Source organism: Manis pentadactyla, chromosome 3 (genome assembly GCF_030020395.1).
Source record: "Manis pentadactyla isolate mManPen7 chromosome 3, mManPen7.hap1, whole genome shotgun sequence".
Classification (NCBI taxonomy): Eukaryota; Metazoa; Chordata; class Mammalia; order Pholidota; family Manidae; genus Manis; species Manis pentadactyla.
This window is the reverse complement of record NC_080021.1, coordinates 22,388,715-22,409,595: the sequence shown is the minus strand read 5'-3', so window position 1 is coordinate 22,409,595 and position 20,881 is coordinate 22,388,715. Positions and strand designations below refer to the sequence as shown.

Sequence of the window (20,881 nt, the reverse complement as noted above, 5' to 3'; positions counted from 1 at the left end):
GAAAGATGTGCATTTTGAAAAAAAAAATTCTGACTGCTTTGTGGAGCATAAATACTAATAACAGTAGAGTGAAAGCAGAGACTAGTTAGGACTCTGCTCAGATGGTCCAGCAGAGATGATGAGGGCTTGGGCTAGGGTTGTAGCAATGAGATGCCCTGAAATGAACAGATTTGACACATATTGGAGGAACTGCTGAGAACATCTGGATGTAAGGGGCCCCACAAGAGAAGAATAAAGTGCTGAGGGACTTCAGGGAGGGAGAAATTTTGTTTTGAATAGAGGAATCAGAGGAGGCTTCCTAAAAATGATGATGTCTGCTGTCGTAGACCTGGATAAACTAGTAGCAGCTGACAGCTCACAAAATCAAAGAAAGCCCTCTGAAGATGCTGTGTTTACTGCCTCCACCATAGTTCTGAAACACACACAAAAAGCAAGAAATTGAAAATGGCCCCAAATTTCCACTGGAATGAAAGCAAATCATAGGAAATGAAGCCAGGAAGGTTTACAAGTGCGGTGGTTAAGAACGCAGATTCTGGAGTAGAGCATCCCTGGCTCCACCTCTTGGTTCTGCCAGTGACTACTCCTGTGATCCTGTACAAGTTACTTGGCTTTTAGGTGCCTCAGTTTCCTCAAGACTGACAGTAATTCATAGGTCTGCTTCTTAAGGAAGTCCTTGTAAAGAATCCAGCTCCAAGTCTCTGACTTTTGTCAGGGTACCAGCTGCCATCCTTCCAGCTGTCCGATGAGATAGCAAAAGGCTTACATACTTTAGAGAGAGATTTTGAGAATAAACTACTTTTTGAAAAGGACTTAAAGAAAAAGGGCTATTTAAGGTGTTGTCAGATTTGGAAATTATGGACTGTGCTGAAAGACTAAAAGAATAGGCGTAATTGTCCTACTGTGCATGCTCTCTGGCCTAGAGAAAGTCGGCATATACATCCAAACACATAAACCTTCTCTCTCCAGGTTGCGATGGTTCAGTTCACTGATGATCCCAGGACAGAATTTAAGCTAAATGCTTACAAAACCAAAGAGACTCTTCTTGATGCGATCAAACACATTTCATACAAAGGAGGAAATACAAAAACAGGTAAGACCAAAAAAAGCCCAGCTGAGCCCCAAGGTCATTCATTATTAGCAATTACTGAAATGGCTTTTTTAGGGGGCCTAAGAATATAGATTTTTGTTTTTTAAGATTTTTTCATTGATCTAAGATCTTTGTTCACACTCTACCCTCCTCAGCAAAACAAAAGTGCCAGGGAATGGAATGGAACTGTTGTCTTCCTTTTTTGTTTTTTTCAGGAAAAGCAATTAAGCATGTCCAAGATAGTTTGTTTACTGCGGAGTCCGGGAACAGGAGAGGCATCCCAAAGGTCATCGTGGTTATAACTGATGGAAGATCGCAAGATGATGTGAACAAAATCTCCAGGGATATGCAGTCAAATGGTAAGTTTTACATAGATAAACAACAGTGGATACCAATGATAATGTTTGCCTTGTTGCTTTCTGAATACAAATTTAGAGGCTATGTTAGCATGACTTAAATGTTTGTTTTCACATACCTCTTAATATGAGAGGGACAGTGGGATTTTAAAATACTTTCTAGGTTACAAATCTGTTATTTTGCTATATTGTCTCTAATACATCTGTTACATACAGATGCTCTATATCAGAAATTCTAGACGTTAAGTCCAATACTATGAGATAGGCCATGATAAAGGGCCAGGGGACCTGATCACAGAAACTCCTCAGCCTCCTCATCGGTACACGGAGATTCTCACAGGACTGCTGTGAAGATTATATTATTTAAGACATTCCAGGCGAATAGTAGTTTAATATTTATTTGCCAAGCACTGAACCGTGATCCACCACAGACTGCCAAGACTACTACTATCTCAGTGTCTACATCTGAAAGAAAAGTGGTACAAAATTTCTGCTGCAACTACACTTCATCCCATAAATCTTAAAATAATTATTAAAAGCACACAGACATAACAATGTTACCTAAATGGCAACTCTTTGGCCTCAAGCAATAATTGGGGCATTGGCCTTCTTGAGTTTCTTTAAAATGGAAAATTTCTTGAGGTGATGATGGAATAATTATCATATAGTGAAATACGTGCATGCAGAATTCTGATTAACTGTGAAGAATGAATTATCTCTCCCCCACGAGCCTTCCCTGAATAAACACATTTTAAACGTTTGGATGTGTCTCACGTTGCATTATTTATATTTTGTGCAATTGAAAGCCATCAGAAGTCTGTTTCCCTTCTGCCACAGGATACAGCATTTTCGCAGTCGGTGTGGCAGACGCGGATTACTCGGAGCTGGTTAGCATTGGCAGCAAGCCCAGCGCTCGGCACGTCTTCTTCGTGGATGACTTTGACGCCTTTAAGAAAATTGAAGATGAGCTAATTACTTTCGTCTGTGAAACTGCATCAGCAAGTTCGTTCTCTGGAATTTGTACTCACTCATGTTGCTTAAAGGCCGAAATATTTAATACCCGATAAATAAAGAGTCCTGTCTTGATCTAAGGAAAGCAAACTGACTCGCAGAGGTCCTTGTTATGCAGACATGAGGCTTTGTGGTTTTGAGCATATGGAAGTTTAACTTCGCTGCTCACTGGTTTAGATTGTAGGATGATAAAGACTTCCCCGAATGAGAAGCGAGTCTGTGTTTAAAAACAACTCTGCTTCAACAGCTGAAGCAAATAGTTGTCAAAACTGTATTAAGACTCTCAGCGGGCCAACCCATTAGAATTGAGACTTCTCCCAACACATGCTCTCAAGCGACCACTAGATTTTAATGGGCCCCTGACAGGAGAAGGAACCTGCGGCCCTTTGGTTGTAATAGAAGTGAGAGCAGTTCAGTCTTTAGGAATCCACAGAAAAGCGTAGCCACATCTGGTTTGGATTCCCGCAACGACTGACGGCCAGATAGATTATGTTAGCTTCCTGTTTTCAGGACAGGGAAAGAATATGTTTGGGAAATACCAGAATTAGGGTTTTATATTGCTTGTTTTTGTTTTGTTCTCCAGCCTGCCCGCTGGTGCACAAGGACGGCATTGATCTTGCAGGTATTTATTGCCATAGTTTTTCCAAATACAGATTTATTAAAGAACTCCCATTTGGGGTGCAGATTTTGTTTATGAATCTTTAATAGACTAATTTTGACACCTAAAACCCTAAGTGCCTGTTTATTCTTTTTATCTATCTCTTTGGCCTTTGTTTTAGGATTTAAGATGATGGAAATGTTTGGTTTGGTTGAAAAGGATTTCTCCTCTGTGGAAGGGGTTTCTATGGAGCCTGGTACCTTCAATGTGTACCCCTGTTACCAACTTCATAAAGATGCCCTGGTTTCCCAGCCAACCAAGTATGTCCCCATTGCAAGATATTAAAGCCAGTCATTTGTTTATTGTCTCACTGTGACAATGGTGTCAACTTGAAATACGCTGTAATAGTTCCCAGTAGTATTTTTGATGATGTTAGGTTTCTGTTTAAAAACATCAGACTCACACATAATGCTGGTTGAACTTTAATATCTGCCCTACAGAATATATGTGGTTTTAGATAAAGCCAACATCTGATACTATCTATACTATCTATTGGCAGGTTTTTTTTTACATAATCTAACAATAAATATTAAAATGAGTATTTGAAAAATCATTCTTGGAGGCCTAGCCAAAAATGTGAATTGCCAAAGGCAAAATTCTCTCATATTCCACCAAAATTGCTCATCTAGACAGCAATGCCCTCCACTTTGCTAAAGCCCAGCAATTGGTCCCAGCACTGATCTTATTGACCTGACCCTTGCCTTCTTAGAGTCTATTTTCCAAGTAGCAGTCAGAGTGATTCCTTTAAAATGTAGATCACATCAAGTCATTCCAAAATCTGCCAGTGATTCCACATTTCCCTCAGAGAAAAACTCAAAGCTCTTGAATGGCCACACGGCCCTACATTATCTGCATACTTATCACCTCTTTGAGTTCACCTCCTGTCTCTTTTAGTCTGTTTTCCAAAGACACCAGGCACACCCCACTTCGGTGTCTTTGCACTGGCTGGATGTCTTTATCTCCTTTGAGTTTTTCTGCAAATGTAACATCACTGAACCCTGCTCAAATGTAACCTTCGCAATAAGCCTTTTAAGTGAAGCCAGTGCTGATGACTTTAATTAAAATGACAATACATTCTAGCATTCCCAATCCCCATTATGGGGTTAAATTTTTTTTTCTATGTCACTTACTACCTTCTAATATGCTGTATAATTCACTCTGTTAGAATTCAAGTGCTTATACACTTAAATCAAGGTAGGATCCGTGTCAGTTTTATTCACTGATGTATCATAAATGCTTATTGTAATATCTAGCACTCAATAAATACTTGTTGAATGAGTGAATGAATGAATGAATTAGTATGTAAGTGAATGAATGAATGAAATATTTATATCTATGCAAATCAACCTTTCATTTTCAAATGCATGCTAAGTTCCCACATTTTCACAAATTTACCCAATTCGTAACTATTCTGGGGTTCCTGTATGTGTATAGGGCTATATTTGTTGCTTGAGGGAAAAATTTTGAAGTATGTGAGTGATCTGCTTGATGGTATACAAGGTTGGGTTCCCCAGGAAGCAGATCTGTGTGGAGATTAGAGTGTGGGGAAGTTGATGAGGATGTCCTAAAAATGTTCCACTGGAATGAGAGGCTCTGGTCCTTATATCCTCTGAAAGACTAGTGAGAAGTGGTGCCATAAAAAAGTTGGCATGACCTTAGGAGAGGCCTCTTTCTTCAGCTGAGGCAGCTCCTGAAGGGAGTGGGTATTTGAGAGCTGTCTACAGACATCACACCCAGCCGTAGGAGTTACGTACTCTTAATTCTTGAGGGCACATCTGGATGTGTATCACAGCACGAAGCACAGGCAGGAATGAAAGTAACTACAACATGTGGTAGAAAGTGACAATATCTTAAGTTTGACAACAGGACTATAGAGAAACATTATCATCCTAAAACCTTTGAAACGACCTAATGTTCACTAAGAAGTGACTGGTTAGACAAATTATGGAATAGCCAAACAAAAAGTTTGTGCAGACATGAAATATAATGCTTTTACAAATATTTAAGGAAATATGAAATATGTAGTCAATGGTGCTAAGAAAAGAAAGGGGCAAAATTGTGTAAATTGGACAAATACAGACATTCTTTAAAAACTGGAGGGAAATGCACCAGACCAAAATAGTGATCATCTCTGGATGGGATTAGTGGTAATGTTATTTCCTTCTTTTTTTCCCAGATTTTACATAATGAAAGTGTATTTGCTTTTATAATCAGATAAGCAACTTTTTGAGGAGAGATGCAGTACAATATTACCTTCCTTCCATTTTCAGGTATTTGCATCCAGAAGGATTGCCCTCAGACTACACAATCAGTTTTCTATTCCGGATTCTCCCTGACACACCAGAGGAGCCATTTGCTTTTTGGGAGATTTTGAATAAGAATTCTGACCCATTGGTTGGAGTCATTTTAGATAGTAAGTATATTTATTTATGTAATATTTATACATACATGTGAGTAATGTATGTGGCATGCCTTCTTGCCTGTTTTGTATATATTGTAGAGTAACTCATTTATCTTAAGCCATGTGTAAATACTAACAATGAATTATGTAACAGTTGATACATTAAATTATCCATTCATTCTTTCAACAAATTCATTGAGTTCCTACTATGTGCCAGCACTAAGCTCTAGGATTCAGTAGTGGGCAAGGTAGAGAGAGAAATTACTAAAATAGTGAAGACTATAGGAAAAGCAAGGTTGAAGGAGGTGGGAGGGGGTGGAAGGGATGGAGGTAGAGGGTCAGTGGGAGGGGTGGGACCAGAAGTCATTTTTTGCACATGGATATGATGGGTGTAAAGTTGCTCTTTTGGAACCCAGTTCCAACATGTGTGTTGGGGTGGGTGGGAGCTCCTCATACAACACTAAGCAGTTCTCAGACACCAGCAGGGTATCCAAGACTTCAACTGAATTCTGACACCATCTACCCAGAGATAGCATTAGATTCCACAGGTTAAGGGTTCAGTCCTACAAGACTGCACCCCACTTCCTGCTTCAGTGTCAGTTACAAGCCGGGCTGTTACGTGTGTTTCTGATCGACTGGCTGTAAATCAGAGGTTCCCAGACCTCCTCCTTGGGTTTGATTAACTTGCTAGAGTAGCTCACAGAAGTCAGAGAAACATTTTACTTACTGGTTTAGAGGTTTATTGAGGATAGAACTAGGAACAGTCAGCTGGACAAGATGCATAGGGCAAGACATGTGGGTAGGTGGCAGAACTTCCATGCCCTCTCCAGGCATAGTACTCTCCCCAGTCCCCATGAGCTCACCAACCTGGAAGCTGTCTGGACCCCTTCCTTTTGGGTTTTTATGGAGGCTTCATTACATAGATTACATAGGCATGATTGAGTAAATCACTGGCCATTGGCAACTGGACTCAATCTCCAGCCCCTCTCCCGTCCTGGGAGGTGGGGTTGGGGGTGAAACTGACATCTCAAACTCTCAAATCACATGATTGAGTCTCTCCATCCTTAGTTTTCCTAAGGGCTTCCCAAAATTCATCTCATTAATATAACAAAACATACTTTATTGCTCTTATCATAGGAAGTTCCAAGGGTCTTAGAAGCTGTGAGCTTGGAACTCTGGACGAAGACCAAATATATATGAAAAATATATATTGGTATATCTAAATGATCAAATATATATTTCTTATATATGAAAATATCACAATGCCTATATCATATCCCAGAAAAAATGTCAGATCGGCAGCAGCATATATGGGTGCCACACGTGATCACTTAAGAGGATCGTCAAGTTTTTAGTTAACGTGACTGAATTTTAGTTTAGAGCTTCAGTCAAGCTAGATGGCTATTATTAGGTGCTAATTCAAACATTTGTCTAAGGAAAGTGGTTTAAGCTGATTTCCAACTAGTATTTGTGACAGAACTTTTTGTACATGGAATCAACAACTAAGTATGATATTGTGAAGCATTTTGCATTGATTTTGAAACTAAAGGAAAGCTGTAGATTAGAAGGGTCTAAGTAACTAACTCCATATAGACCCAGGACTTGAAAACAAAGAAGTCTCTCAAAACAATTAGGCTGGTCTGTCAAAACCAGACTAGCTTCTTCCTTTTGAAAACAGAGTGAAGAATTAAATTGTAACCTCGAATGAATTATTGAGAAATATATTCCTATTTTTTTGTAATAAAATAGTCCTTATAACAAGAAGTACTCAAGATTAGGAAGGTCTTTTGTTATTGTTGTTCATTGTAAAAGACGTATGGGATTGTCCCTATTTTGGAGTGGTATAAATTGCATGTCTTGGGAAAATTGGTTGCTCCAACTGGAGGGTTAATAAGGCAAAAGGTCTGGTTTCTTAAGATTTGAATAACTTCATTCTCCCTTTATTCCCAGCTTCAGATAGCCATCTCGCAGGAGAGTGATGGGGCTGAGAGTATAAGGCAAGGAAGTACAGAGGAAGAATGTATGCATAGTCCTCGTCATTATCACATGGTTTAGTCAGTTAACCTGGCCAACTGAACACCTGGGGCAACCCAGGAAGTGTAGATCATTTCCTTACTACTCATCACTTTGTTCTAAACACAGGCTCAAAACAAAGGATGCCTTATTTTCTGCCTTGACTGGAATTTTAGAAAAATTATTTACCTATTTTAATACCTTCTCAAATGTCTTAATTTTCTTTGTTTAATTAGATGGTGGAAAAACCCTAACATATTTCAGCTATGACTATAGTGGGGATTTTCAAACGGCTACTTTCGACGGACCTGAAATTAGGAAAATTTTCTATGGGAGCTTTCACAAGGTGAGTAATGTCTTGTTTACATGTATTCTTTATTTTCTTTGCTATGGGCAAAGGAACCAAAGAGACATAAAAAAAAAAAAAATCCAGAAAGGTTGGGATCTTGTATTTCAGCTGGAGTAAGAATTACCTGCAGGGCTTATTAACAATGCCCAGAGATTCTGATTTGGTAGTTCTGGAATGGAACCCTAAAATGTGCATTTTTAGCAGGTACTCCAGGAGATATTCATAGATGTGGTCCAGGTTCCCACTTTAAGGAACAGTGTAGTAGAGGGCACTATATTATTAAATGGATGATAGTTAATTTGCTACATTATATGTGATTTAGAAAGGTTTGCTGGTCTACCTGGCCACCAATGCAGATGAAAACACAGTCAGCCGTCATGTTACAATGAGCAGAGAGATTGCACTGATATATATATATATATATAAACCCATCACTGCCATCATAAATGTTACCATGAGGAAGAAGTTTGTAAAATTTGACTTTAGTTGTTCTTATTTTAACCTGGCACTTGTAACAGAACTCTGTTCCTTAGATTTCACATCTCTGAAGCACTTCTTCTTGGCGATCACTGGCATAGACATGCTTCTCCTTCCAACACTGACTGTTTCTTTGTACTTAGTGAATGCTCCCACTGAATCTCTGGGCTGTTATGGAACGCAACACCAGGACCCCAAGGGCAGCAGAGAGTCCACTTGGCAGTGCTACAAAAGCCTTGCCCCTTAACCACGCCCCTCTTGCCCTGTTAGACTGGGGGAAGGGTTGTACCATGGCAGTCTTCAAGCTGGCTTGTCTCCTAACCCAGAACGTGGTCAAATCCATCTAATTTGATGGATTTTGCTATTTTGCTACTCTCTGGGATTTTGAATACCAGAACTGCATAAGAACAATTGCAAAACAAAATTCATACTCTTCTGCACAAGAAAGGTTACACAAAATGTGTTTTTTTTTCTGATTTATTAGCAACCAGAAGTCCAAGTTATCTTAAAAACATTAGACACAGGTAGAGACTTTCTAGTGTGTGGTTCAAAATCATCCCATTAGCATCTCTGTGGAGTTATTGTCATTTACTCATCAAGTTCCCCTTGACATGACTCTTTTCTTGGTTAGGCAGAATCTATTGCAGAGTAGTCAAGAAAAATTATAGGGGAGATGAAAACCATGAGAATAGATACTTTGTCACAACTCCCATAACTGGGATTCCCTTTTTCACTTTGAACCACCATGATACCGTCCTTTCTGTAGCTATTTGTAACATCTTTTAGCTTTCACTTGATGCGGAATCAGTATTTGCTTATTAATGCCACTTTTGTAGCTCACTAAACAAAAGCAAGCAATCTTCCACAAACAAGAACTCATGATGCAAACACCATCATAAATCGAAATGCATTTATAAGCACTGACATCTCTTGGCAGAACTTGCTGACAGTGTGGTTCATTTTAGAATATACTTCCTTTTGACTCTCACCTACCTGATAACAGAAATTTGTACAAATCCTCACAAAGAATGTGTGGACTCCTGAATATATTGCCACAGACCTCCAGATTCTAGGGATGCCACTTAGAGAAAACCGTGCCATAGGTCAAACCAAAAGGCTTTATTTCATCTGGGCCTGGAGTCCCCAGACATCCTCCTCCTTCCCCTTCAGACTCTAGATCTCCTAACTCAGCTGAAACTAAATAAATATTATCAAAGGGTGTTGTTAATCACTGGTAGTCTTGTAGATAACTTTTGCTGGTAAATCAACCAGAATTTTTATATTTTCATGTGCATTCGGAAAAAGCATAATTGTAGTGACAATCCTGTGATTTCAAGATGCTGCTGCTTGAGAGGTAGACTAGATTTTTAAGTGAATCCTTTCAAAGTCATTTTAAAGAAAACAATTAATAACAATAAGATGGTATCTGAATGTGAGAGAATCATGGAGGTGGTGGTAAAAAGGAGAACCTCTTTCAAAATGCATTGTAACAGAATTCCTTCTCTTCGTATAATTTTTTGCATGAGTCCATACAATTCTGTAAATTTGGTTGATAGTTCTTCCTACTTCTTATCTTTATTTTTACCCAGCTACACATTGTTGTCAGCAAGACTTTGGCCAGAGTGGTGGTTGACTGCAAGCAAGTGGGTGAGAAGGCGATAAATGCTTCAGCTAATCTCACATCGGATGGCGTAGAAGTCCTAGGGAGAATGGTTAGATCAAAAGGACCAAAGGGAAACTCTGCACCAGTAAGTGGATAAAGAAGGGAAGCTCTGTTATTATTATAGAAAAAAAAAAATCTTTTAAATATAATTGTTTTCCAAGGGAAAGTTTTGATAAAAGGATGGACAGATGGATGGAAGGATGGATGGATGGATGGATGGATGGATGGATGGATGGATGGATGGATGGATAAATAGATAACAGCCTCATTAAATCAATGAACACATACATTCAAAGTTCTTGTTGTATGCTTCTGCTGTATTATAATAGGGAAAATGCTCCAGGAATTAGGCTAGTTTATTTGCCTAAGACATTTTTAAAATTCAGATGGTCAAAATGTATAGCATAAGGAATATAGTCAAGATATTGTAACAGCTTGGTAGGGTGATAGCTGGAACCTAGAATTATGTATATGAATGTTTTATCACTGTGTTGTGCACCTGAAACTAATGTAATGTAATACTGTGCGTCAACTACCCTTCAATAAAAAATAATTATCTACAAAAAAAAAAAAATTCAGATGGTCAAGTATTCATCATATGCTTTGTGGCATAAGTGGTTTTTTAATGAGAATCAAAACTCCAAGCCTTATTTATGTAAGCAAATTCATACAATATGTATGATTAGTATACACAGGAAATTGAAACAAACCTCTCATTTGGGTTAGATTTGGGCATTTTAAAGCTAGATTTTTGTTACTGCTAATGTGAAATTTACCCATTAATCATTAGTAGTTATTTAAGTAATAAATCATTCTAAGATTATTTTTCATCATCAAGATGGAATTTAAGACTGGGACACTTCCTGCTGCCAAAGAAATCACATTCCCTTCATTCACTTCCCACAAAAAAGGATAGTGATGTAAATTTTTGTTTTAACACTATGCATTTACAGCTAATTAACAACATTCTCTAATTGGAATCATTCTATAATTAGAACCAATTAGCCTGGAGGGCATTTTAGTAAACAATTTCAACTATTCTAATTGACATTTTTCTTCTGTGTAACAGAATAATCAAGTTAATTATGAATCACTCTTATTATCTTGTGCTTTCAAAGAACTGTAGGACTAGCCAGCTATATGGAACTTTAGAAAGTTTGGTGGTTCTCAAAGTGTTTTTAAGCTGAAGATCACTTTGTACAAATGAAAATTTTGAGTATATCAAATAAGTCAATGAGATTAGACAGACCCCTGCTTATTGAATAGGAGAGGGCACGTGGGGTAGCAGGTATCCCAGTAATGGTCCTCAGGGAGCCCCAAAGAACATAGTTCTAATTTCATTACTCTAGTAGAACCCATTCACTTTCCACTACAGCCAACAGTCCCAGCATGGTAAAGAGATTTTCTTTGGGGCACTTTGCTATTTCCCGGCATTTCTCTTTGGGGTAACAATAAAAATGAAATCTTGTGTACATATGATGACACTGATGCTTTCAGACCTTGATAAATGTATGCTAATTAATTTAACACTTCAATTGAGGTATCTTTAAAAGTACTTTTGTTTCTCCTTTGCTTTGAAGAACTATGAATTAGAAAGAGAAAATATAAAATCTCTGGAATGTTCTCTTACTTTTAGTTATGGTAAGAGACATTTAACAATATTGACATGATATTGAGTAGTTATACCCTCTTAAGGTATGGTATTTCATGCTGATTGAGAAATACCCATCTTCTGTTTCACGATAGATACTTTTGTGATAGCATACTCCAGGATTTATAAGGCTCCAGAATTAGTAAACTATGGATATCTTGTATGGATCAATGGATATATAAAAATGGATGGATAAATGCTTGGATCCATGAATGCATCCATGCTTAGAAGGATGAATGAATGGACTCTAAGAAAGAGGAACCATTCTAGGTATATGAGATTCTGGGCACAAATTAGTACTATTATTTTTATTATTTTTTTTAGAAATAATGCACATAAACTCCCTGACATTTAGGCAGTCAATGAAAAGCAGCTATTGTTAGTGAAGAATGTCAATAATACTTTCCCCATCTTACATTTTCTAAACCTCTAGTACTTTATAACACTTGAGTCTTTGCAGTCATACCTTATTTTCTTGCTCTTTCCTATATCTACATTCTACCTTTCTAGCCAGAATAAAAATCCTTTAAAGTAGAAACCATCATAGTTATGTTTACAACCACCCCCTTCTATTCCACATCACAGTTCCTAATAAATTCATATGAACAGAATAATTTCTCGAGAAACACTGGATAGAAATTAAATAGAATGTCATCTATTTGAATTGTAGTACGTCTTGTCTTAAAATGTTGTGCATCTGTTATATTCTATGTGTGATATTGATAAGTTCAGTAATACATGGTGTACCCTCTCCTAATTATAACCTGTATTTTATAATTAGTTTTATAATTACAATTATAATAATTGTATTTCAAATTACACTCTATGTAATACTTGTACTCCAAATATATGACCAAGTAAATATCAGAGAATTTATTTCTGAAAGCAAAAGTGCCTCTAGGTTTCAGTCCTACTGGTGATAAATCTTTACTTTTGGCCATGGAAGAAAAGCAATTAAACAGAGCACCCTCTGTGGTACGTCCAACAAGCAATAGACAAAGGGGAATTTATAGAAGTCAATAATTAAAGAGTTCTTTGTCAGACTGGTAGGAAAAAAGTTGTGGTTTTTGTTAGGATCTACACATCTCCAAAGGATTATTAAATAGATTTTTCAGTCTGCCCACTTATTGAAGAATTTGATTATGTCAAAATAGATACTATTAGATTAGACCTCAAGAATGTGATTGAAAATTCATTTGCTTTTTGGGGTTATTACTTAACTGTTGCAGTGCAAGGCAAGAGAGAAGCTTTGTTTTTGGTTTTAAATTTAGAAATCACTGATTGCTAGCATAATCTTGATATACATCTGTACTCTCATACCCAGCAAGAGGGAGTGTGTAATATGCACATTTTGGATTGTTCCAGGAAGACAGATTATCATATAAGAGTAATGAGTTGTTTATAGGTCAGCATTCCCTGGCAAATTCAGCAATTATTCGGAAAAACCAAACAAAAAAAGCCAGATAACGGAAAAACTCTACATATTCAGTCTTTAAAGAAAATATATTGTTTTTAAACCAAACTTAAGTAGAGGAGAGATTAATGGATTTAGAGATATAGTAACTACTGTATTGAAATTACTCACATTTGTAATAAAAATCACTTGTTCAGCAATGCAAGGTATTATAGGCAGCAACAGTCCCTAGTGGGCCTAAACTAATAAGCAGGCTGTCCAAAGACATGTGGCAAGAAGCTTAACAACTCTGCTTCTTCTTTACAATCCTCTTTTTCTTAATAAATTTCTTTTACCTTTTCTGCTACATAATGAAATTATAATGCTGCCAGTCAGGGATGATTCTAGAAATTTCTGAGCTTCTGGAATAAGATGTTTCTTAATGTCCTTCTTCCACCTTTTCAAATCTCACATTTATATAATTATCCAGTTGGCATTTCTTTAGCTCTCTTTTGAGTGATAAAAACAAATACAAGTTATGTTATGGAGTTGTTTATAATTTTATTTACTGAGTTAAAGCTTTTATATAGGAATCAACATTAGACTAGTCAATGATCCTGTAGAAACATGTGTTTTAGATTACAAGAAAATGTGTTTCACACTAATATATCTTTTAATCCTTAAAATGAAAGTAGTTGCATGCCTACTATGGACTAGGCAGTGTGTACTTTCCAAGATTATCTCACCTAATCTTCCAGTAACTCTAGGAAGAGATACTTATGTTATCCCCACTTTACAGATACAGAAAGTGAGATTTGAAGAAGTTAGGGAGAGATCCCTTTTCAAAAGGTGAAGAAAATGAGATATGAGACTGTGTCTGTCTTGCATAAGGTTACCTGCCTTCCTTCTAAACTCAGTTCCTCTGAGTCAGATTGATTATTATGGAACTTAATGCAGAGAAGGGTCCTGGTCTGTACCCCTGACCTCTGCATATGCCCTCCCTGTTCACTGACAAGATCAAAGACTCACCAATATTTGAATTATGACCTTGAATGTAAATATGATCAAAATGTTCCCTCACAAAGTGTATCTACTCTTAAACATTCTAATTACTACCAGTAAGTACAACCACTGTTAATTGTTACCTCCTAATTTAATTAGTGCCAACATGGCTTCCCTTAAATATAATAAATTGATTGTCAGCATGTAAAACACTACATTCAGTAGCTGACAAGTGCTAAATGCTTAATAAATGTTAGTTTTCAGATGGAGTCAATAGCAATTCAACACCAAATGAAAAGCAGAAGGTGGCCTAGGCCCCCAGTGATTCTGTCTACAGTGTCCTAGTGCAATGTGAAGCTTCTCTAGGTATTTTATAAGTTCAGATACAGCTTGACTTTAAATTGTAAGTTTAGTTATGTTATGCTAGGAAAAAAATCAGAGGATAAAATCTGGTACTTTTAAAATGGAAAATTGAGCCAGGGGTACATTTTAATTCCCATTCACAGATCACAGTGACTCAAATGCCTAGAAATATTTTAATCTTATTTTCATGCTAACATTTGACCCCAAGTGACTTGCCTTTTGTGCTACTCCCAGACCAAAATGTCTAATAATGAGAAAGGAGCGTTTGTAATTGACCAAGTATGCCCTTGAAAGAGCTTATAAAAAGTGAAAGCAGGAGGGAATGACTCTCCCTCTAGCTTTCTTTTTTTCTGCACAGATCTTTTTTTAAAATAATGTTCATTTTCTTACAAAGGAAAAAATGTAACAGAAGTGAAAAGGGATTGTGTCTTGCATTAGTTGCTTCAAGTATGGTTTATTTTGAACCATCTTGTCTTGCATTTTTAGGCACTCAAATATCAGATCTTTTGACATACCATCTCTGTGCTTTTTCCTACATAATTTGTACAAATATGTGTGTCATTGCTTTGGGAATAAAAGTTAGAGGGTTTTTTTTTGTGTTTTTTGTTTTTTTAATTAATCCTCAGAAATGGGCCTTGGAAAAGAAGTCCCTAAATAAAAGCTGAGGAATCTAAACTATTACAAATGGAAAACAATTATGAATAAATTTGTTGTACTCACACACAAAAAAAGGCTGCTGACTTCATCTAACTTGAAAACGAAAAGACAGCCCACAGTCATTCCTAAAATGACAGTATTGGCTTCATCCGGCACTTAGTAGGCATTTAATCCCTTGAATAAATAAAATGAACTCATAAGAATCCCAATAACACAATACAGCAGGATAAGTTTAGCCAAAGGTTTGTATGTAGACATTATACTGTTATAGGTGATCAGTGCTGAATGTTTATTTGTAAAACTACAAGAAAGCCTGGAACATACGGAGTCTAGCAAAAGCGCTTTGCTTTAAATAAATCTTGCCTTTCACTGGAGTGCTATTTTGCTGAGGGCTCTGTTCAGAAATGGAAAAATGTCTTAATGGATGAATGACTTACAGATTTAACTGACTATCTAGTGCTGTCATAATGGGACTCATTAAATGCCCCTAGACAAATGGCATTGTAAAGTTAGGCTGGGGCAATCTGCATTTTAAACATAGATCCATTCACTGCAAACTGAGCCACAAGAAAATGAAGTGTGCTTGAAATCCCCACCAAACTCAGCTTTCAACACGTGCTGAAATTATTTAGGCTCTTTTGTTTCTGCTCTTAATCTACAGAATGGGGTTGACATTACTATTATTATGTCTCCCAGTGGAGATCTGATTAAATGATAGAGGGAAAGGCCTCAGGATAGTGTGTGGCACATAGGAGGTTTTCAACAAATGTCCGCTGCTCTTGGTTTTGTTTTTTTTTTTGCTAAGATTTTTCTCAACCAAAACGTTAAACAGATGATTATTGTGGAAACAAACTACTCTCATATTTCTGCTCTCAATACTGTATAACTTTCATTTTGAGTCTACTGTTTTGGCCTTTGTATTATATACTCCTGCACCTTAAAGAATTCACTTATGAAAGGGCTATGTTCCATTAAAACAATATTTAGTAGTTTTAATAGTTGTATTTCAGGCACTGTTCTAAATACTATCCTATATTAACTCATTTTATTGTTATAGCTACTATCATCACACTATTGAGTAGCTACGTTGGAATAGCTGTTGTACTACTTTTACAGATGAGAAAACTTAAAGCTCCAACACATTAAATAATTTGTTTAAAATGCCTTAACTTGTGAGTGAAGGATTCAAGGATTACATGCAGGCAGTCTAGCTCCTTAGCCTCCAAACCCCTGTGCTTCTTGAAATATTTCTGTTACTGTTGTTCGTGAAAAATTAGCAGCCATATTCTTTGAAAATGTTTTACTTACCAAAACCCAATATTTTAATGATCATAAATTTGTGGTATGGTTGCTCTGCATAGACATAGCTATCACACTTTTTGGGAATTTTTTTTTAATCTGGAAAAAAATAAGAGCAGTGAGCCATACACATATTTCTTCAGACAACACAGTAGCTGTGTATAGAAACAAGAAACTATGCTGCCTCGGTTCATGGGTCCATTTTCAAAATTTAAGGGTTATTTTATTAATTTTGCAAAATTCACTTGGGGAATGATGTTTGCAGCAAGGACCGGTTCTTCTTGAGGATGACAAGAGAAAGCCTGATTTCTCATTGCTGTCAGAAAGGTCAGGCTCTTTTTTGATACTGCCTGTGCTGTTTATAACTGATGTCAGTAGTACCATCTGTGTGGACATTCCCATTTTCATCCATGGGACCCTTCACAGGAATGAGTAGTATTCTCTAGGAGAAAATAAGGTGTCAAGAGTTTCTAGCTTTTGCTGAAAACACCACATCCTGAAGTAAGGTTGCAGATTTAAAGCAAAAAGAACTTCATCCTTCTCTCGGCTCGGTAATGATGACACTTTTAATATTTGAAAATAATACAGCAAGAAATATAATGACAAATCATTGAGTCATGAAGCTAGTGTTAACCCTCAAGAATACTATAATGATGTTTCTGTATATTTCAAAATGTACATTGAGTTATTGGCAACATACATGAGTAGAACAAGAGTGTCTAACTATTTATGGCATGATCAATGGCTTAAATAAGAATACACTTAGCATGAAGCCTTATACTACTGTATGTGAATTTGTCATGATGCCTATCATGTTGTAAACAGTATGCATGTGTCTGCCTCTCACTCTCTGTAAGATCTTGGAAGGCAAGATTCTGGTTTTCTTCATTTTTGCAACCTAAAGGTCTACATAGTATCTGGCTTGCATTACTCACTAAAAAATGTTTGCTGAATGAATGTATAAATGAATGCAGTCAGAATTAATTCAGTAAGCGTTCATGAATACCTATTCCATAGTATATATTATGATAGGGAACATAAAAATGAATATGTGGTTCTCCAGCCCTTGAAGAGCTAATATTCTAAGGAGGAAATACTATAAATACTTGTGTAGTGGGAGATGTGCTATAAAAGAGACATGGAGTGTGGAAGGATTACAGAGGCACTTGGAGTAACTGAGATGGGCAGTGTACAGGGAAGGCTTCAACAGAGGTGCTAAGCTTCTGTAGGTAGAGATAGGAGGGGGAAGTCGGGAAAATGATGAAGTTTGAATGGTGGATGGATGAACTATGGACAAAAATCTTAAATCACTGTGTGAGGAACAAAACTAGTTTGATATTGTTGGAATGACTTTTTTATATACCTTTGCTGTAATGTTATGTTATAAATGTATTAGTGTTCTAGTATATGACATATCATGTGACATCATTATAATTATGAACCAGTGAATCTATATATCTTATACTGAATGACAATCTTCTTTTTAATTTGCAGTTCCAGTTACAGATGTTTGATATTGTTTGTTCCACGTCATGGGCTGATAGTGACAAATGCTGTGAGCTTCCAGGCCTGGTAAGAATTCTTCTTTCATTATTTGGTGTTTTTTATTGAAATTTTCTAAAGTTCTATTTAAGGGTCTCTGAAAATGAAATGCTATTTTGCAAAACTCCTATGAAAGATAATTCATTGTGATGATCATGCAAAGTAGAAAGAAGTTAAAATGAAAGCGTGTCTGAAATCTGCAGGACACCCCAACATACGTGGTAGGAATGGCACCACTCCACGGGTTGCCCTTGGCACAGACTCCCAATGTCCCCATAGTTCCTGGTTCACGAAGCCTTTAGTGTTGCAATGATTTTTTTCATGGCACCCCTAAGCCAAAAGAAATACTTAACAATTCCATGTATGAAGTAATGAACTCCAGACATCTTAAGTGTTTATGTCTGAACAACTCAGTAGCATTATGAAAATAATACACATAAATTGAAAGGAAAATATATTTTAATTTCATTCTTCAATAACTGCAATTACTTACTCAATGGGATGTGCGTGCCTATCGGAAACGCACAATTTCTCATACTGTGGAATCTGATTGGACATTGCCACCCTTTCTTCTTTTTTCACATTGATTTTCCCTATGGTGCTTGCTTTCCATTGTAGCAACTGCCAATAAACAGATTTGCAAATACATGACATCATCATAAAAAATGTTTCAAAATCTAATGCTGAAACTGAGAACCACCTTAACTAGTTGTTCTTATGAAGTCCAGTGGGTGCTGAATACTGTAATAATTGATGTTGTGCTTTTGTTTTTAGAACATTCACAGTGCTCCTGTGAGTTTGCTGTGGTGCACCAAGCTATCTTGGCACACAGTTTTGGAATTGTGGTCATAATCTATATAACCATATGATGTTACTAGAAAACCAACTGTTTTTCATTATTAATTCTGAATATAATTCATGAGGGTTAACCTGTATGTATAAAAATAGATTCATATCTTAGACTTTTTAGGGACAGTGAACTGAAATGGATGACCCTGTTTTGGTTGGAGAGTAGTCATGTCTTAATAATTAAACCTGGAGAGTGGGCTTCATGAAGTGTAAGAGATTTGCCTTTTTAAGTGTTTGTACCAGATCATATCATTTACTGCAGGCAGTAAATTCATGGGGACATTTGAGAAGGAAATAGCTTACTCTTTCTCACTAAAGTAAATTTCTAAGTAAACTCTGGTGAGGAGTTAAATCAGAGACCCTGTTATGTTATGCTTAGGTGAAGGCAGATTGGAAATTTCAAGGGGAAATGCTCAGAATCCCTGGTTGTATCAAGCAAAATGTGATCAGTCCTTCTCTGAGGACCAGGAGGCTTTTCTTTGCATTTCTGTCGCTGAGGTTTTATAAATCCCATCATAGGAAGATGTGGATGGAGACCCAGTCAACAGCAATGGCAAGACCATTACTGACTGTCTGGTCACAGGGGACTGCTGTCAGCCTTACTGGGGATTTTTCAGATTTAGTTTGCATTTCACTCTGGCTGCCCAGGTATCAGACCAGACATGTTAGCAGGGGGTTTTCCTGTAATGGGCTGAAAGCTTTGACTTTGTCCAGCATTTAAAGAACAGTATATACAGGCTCTTTGCTCAACCATTTTTGGCTTTCTGTTGTGAATATATCATAGACTGAGATTATTGTCAGTGTGATGATTTAATTATCATCTGTGCTCTGTCCAGCTCTAACTTTACTTTTCCCCAAAGTCTTAAATAATGAAGCCCCTTTTCTTTCTGTCCAAAGGGACTGATGAACCCTATGAAGTTCCGTAATTTCTGATCCCAGGGCAGACTTCTATGTTGGCAGCTGGTCCAAGGGAGGTATTCACAAATTGTTCACTGGCTGTCAGCAGGTGCTCTGTCTTCCTCTACACTCCAGTAACTCATTCAGATATATTCATAATCTATCTCGTAATGTCACCTGGCAACAAAATTCTCCAAGGGAAGAAAAATCACCTCCTGCCCCAAAGCTTTAGAGTGATGCTGTGGCTGTGATGGACTCAAAGGAAACACTTTGGCTATTGGTATAGACTGTCTTGTTAAAGGCATGCCTTTGTTTTGTTTTGTTTTTTTTCTCAGAGGGATGAGGAGACCTGCCCAGAACTGCCACATTCCTGCTCCTGTTCTGAAATCAATAAAGGGGCTCTGGGACCAGCAGGCCCACCAGTAAGTATGCCTAGTTTGGGCATGAATATTCTATAATTTCTAGTTCTTTTAATATTTATACATATCACTCATTGTGTGTCTAATATGTGCTTGCCGCTCTGCTAAATGTGCACTTAATCCTGTGAGCAAACCGAAGCACAGAGATGTCCAGTAACTTGCATAAACAACAGAGTTTGGAGAAGCTGCTCTTCAAGTGTTCGTGGCTCATACATGATGCTCTAAACCACTATGCCATGTTCTCTCTCAAACTGTTGTGTATCATCCCTTTAAACTCCTGTGCTTTATTTTCAGTGTGACCGTTTCAGACATTGGCCCTCTGCTTGTACTGGTAATATTGGCAAACATTCCCTTTGCCCATTCTGTGACAAAATTAGTATGTGAAGGAAGGACATCAAGGTCACCAGGAAAAACACCCCCTCTGAGCATGAAGGTCTCCACTACTGACTGGAACTTCCTACAGAAAAGGAGTGAGAGAGAGAGAGAGGGACAAGAAGGAAGGAGAGGGCAGGCCAGGGGAAGAGAGAAGAGAGGGAGAGGGTGGGGGAGGAAAGAGAGAAAGGAAACATTTTTGTAAAATATAAAATGTATATAATTGTACCATCTGGGTCTTTGAATTTACCACCATCGATCATTTGTCATCTGTTTTAATGCTAACCTGCTAAACTGGAGTTATTAGTGTTTCTTTAAAATAAGTATGATATAGCTCGTCTGTGGCTAGGAAATGGAAAATATACCAAGGCAGAAGACAAAAAAAAGAAACTAAAACAAAAAACAGGGAGATGATGCTCGGC

The 20,881-nt window shown here is 37.3% G+C and overlaps 1 protein-coding gene across 4 annotated transcripts in view; it reads left to right on the top strand.

Annotated features, from left to right (window-relative positions):
• The window catches only part of COL14A1 (collagen type XIV alpha 1 chain), a 239,414-nt gene that overhangs the window by 160,114 nt on the left and 58,419 nt on the right, over nt 1-20,881 (top strand). For all 4 annotated transcript variants that reach the window (XM_036876369.2, XM_036876368.2, XM_036876370.2 and 1 more), the window contains exons 27-36: nt 967-1,090; nt 1,303-1,446; nt 2,281-2,445; nt 3,038-3,076; nt 3,234-3,372; nt 5,383-5,525; nt 7,763-7,872; nt 9,942-10,100; nt 17,875-17,952; nt 20,004-20,090. In XM_036876369.2, the coding sequence (XP_036732264.2) occupies nt 967-1,090; nt 1,303-1,446; nt 2,281-2,445; nt 3,038-3,076; nt 3,234-3,372; nt 5,383-5,525; nt 7,763-7,872; nt 9,942-10,100; nt 17,875-17,952; nt 20,004-20,090 (1,188 nt within the window). The remainder of the gene's footprint in view (nt 1-966; nt 1,091-1,302; nt 1,447-2,280; nt 2,446-3,037; nt 3,077-3,233; nt 3,373-5,382; nt 5,526-7,762; nt 7,873-9,941; nt 10,101-17,874; nt 17,953-20,003; nt 20,091-20,881) is intronic.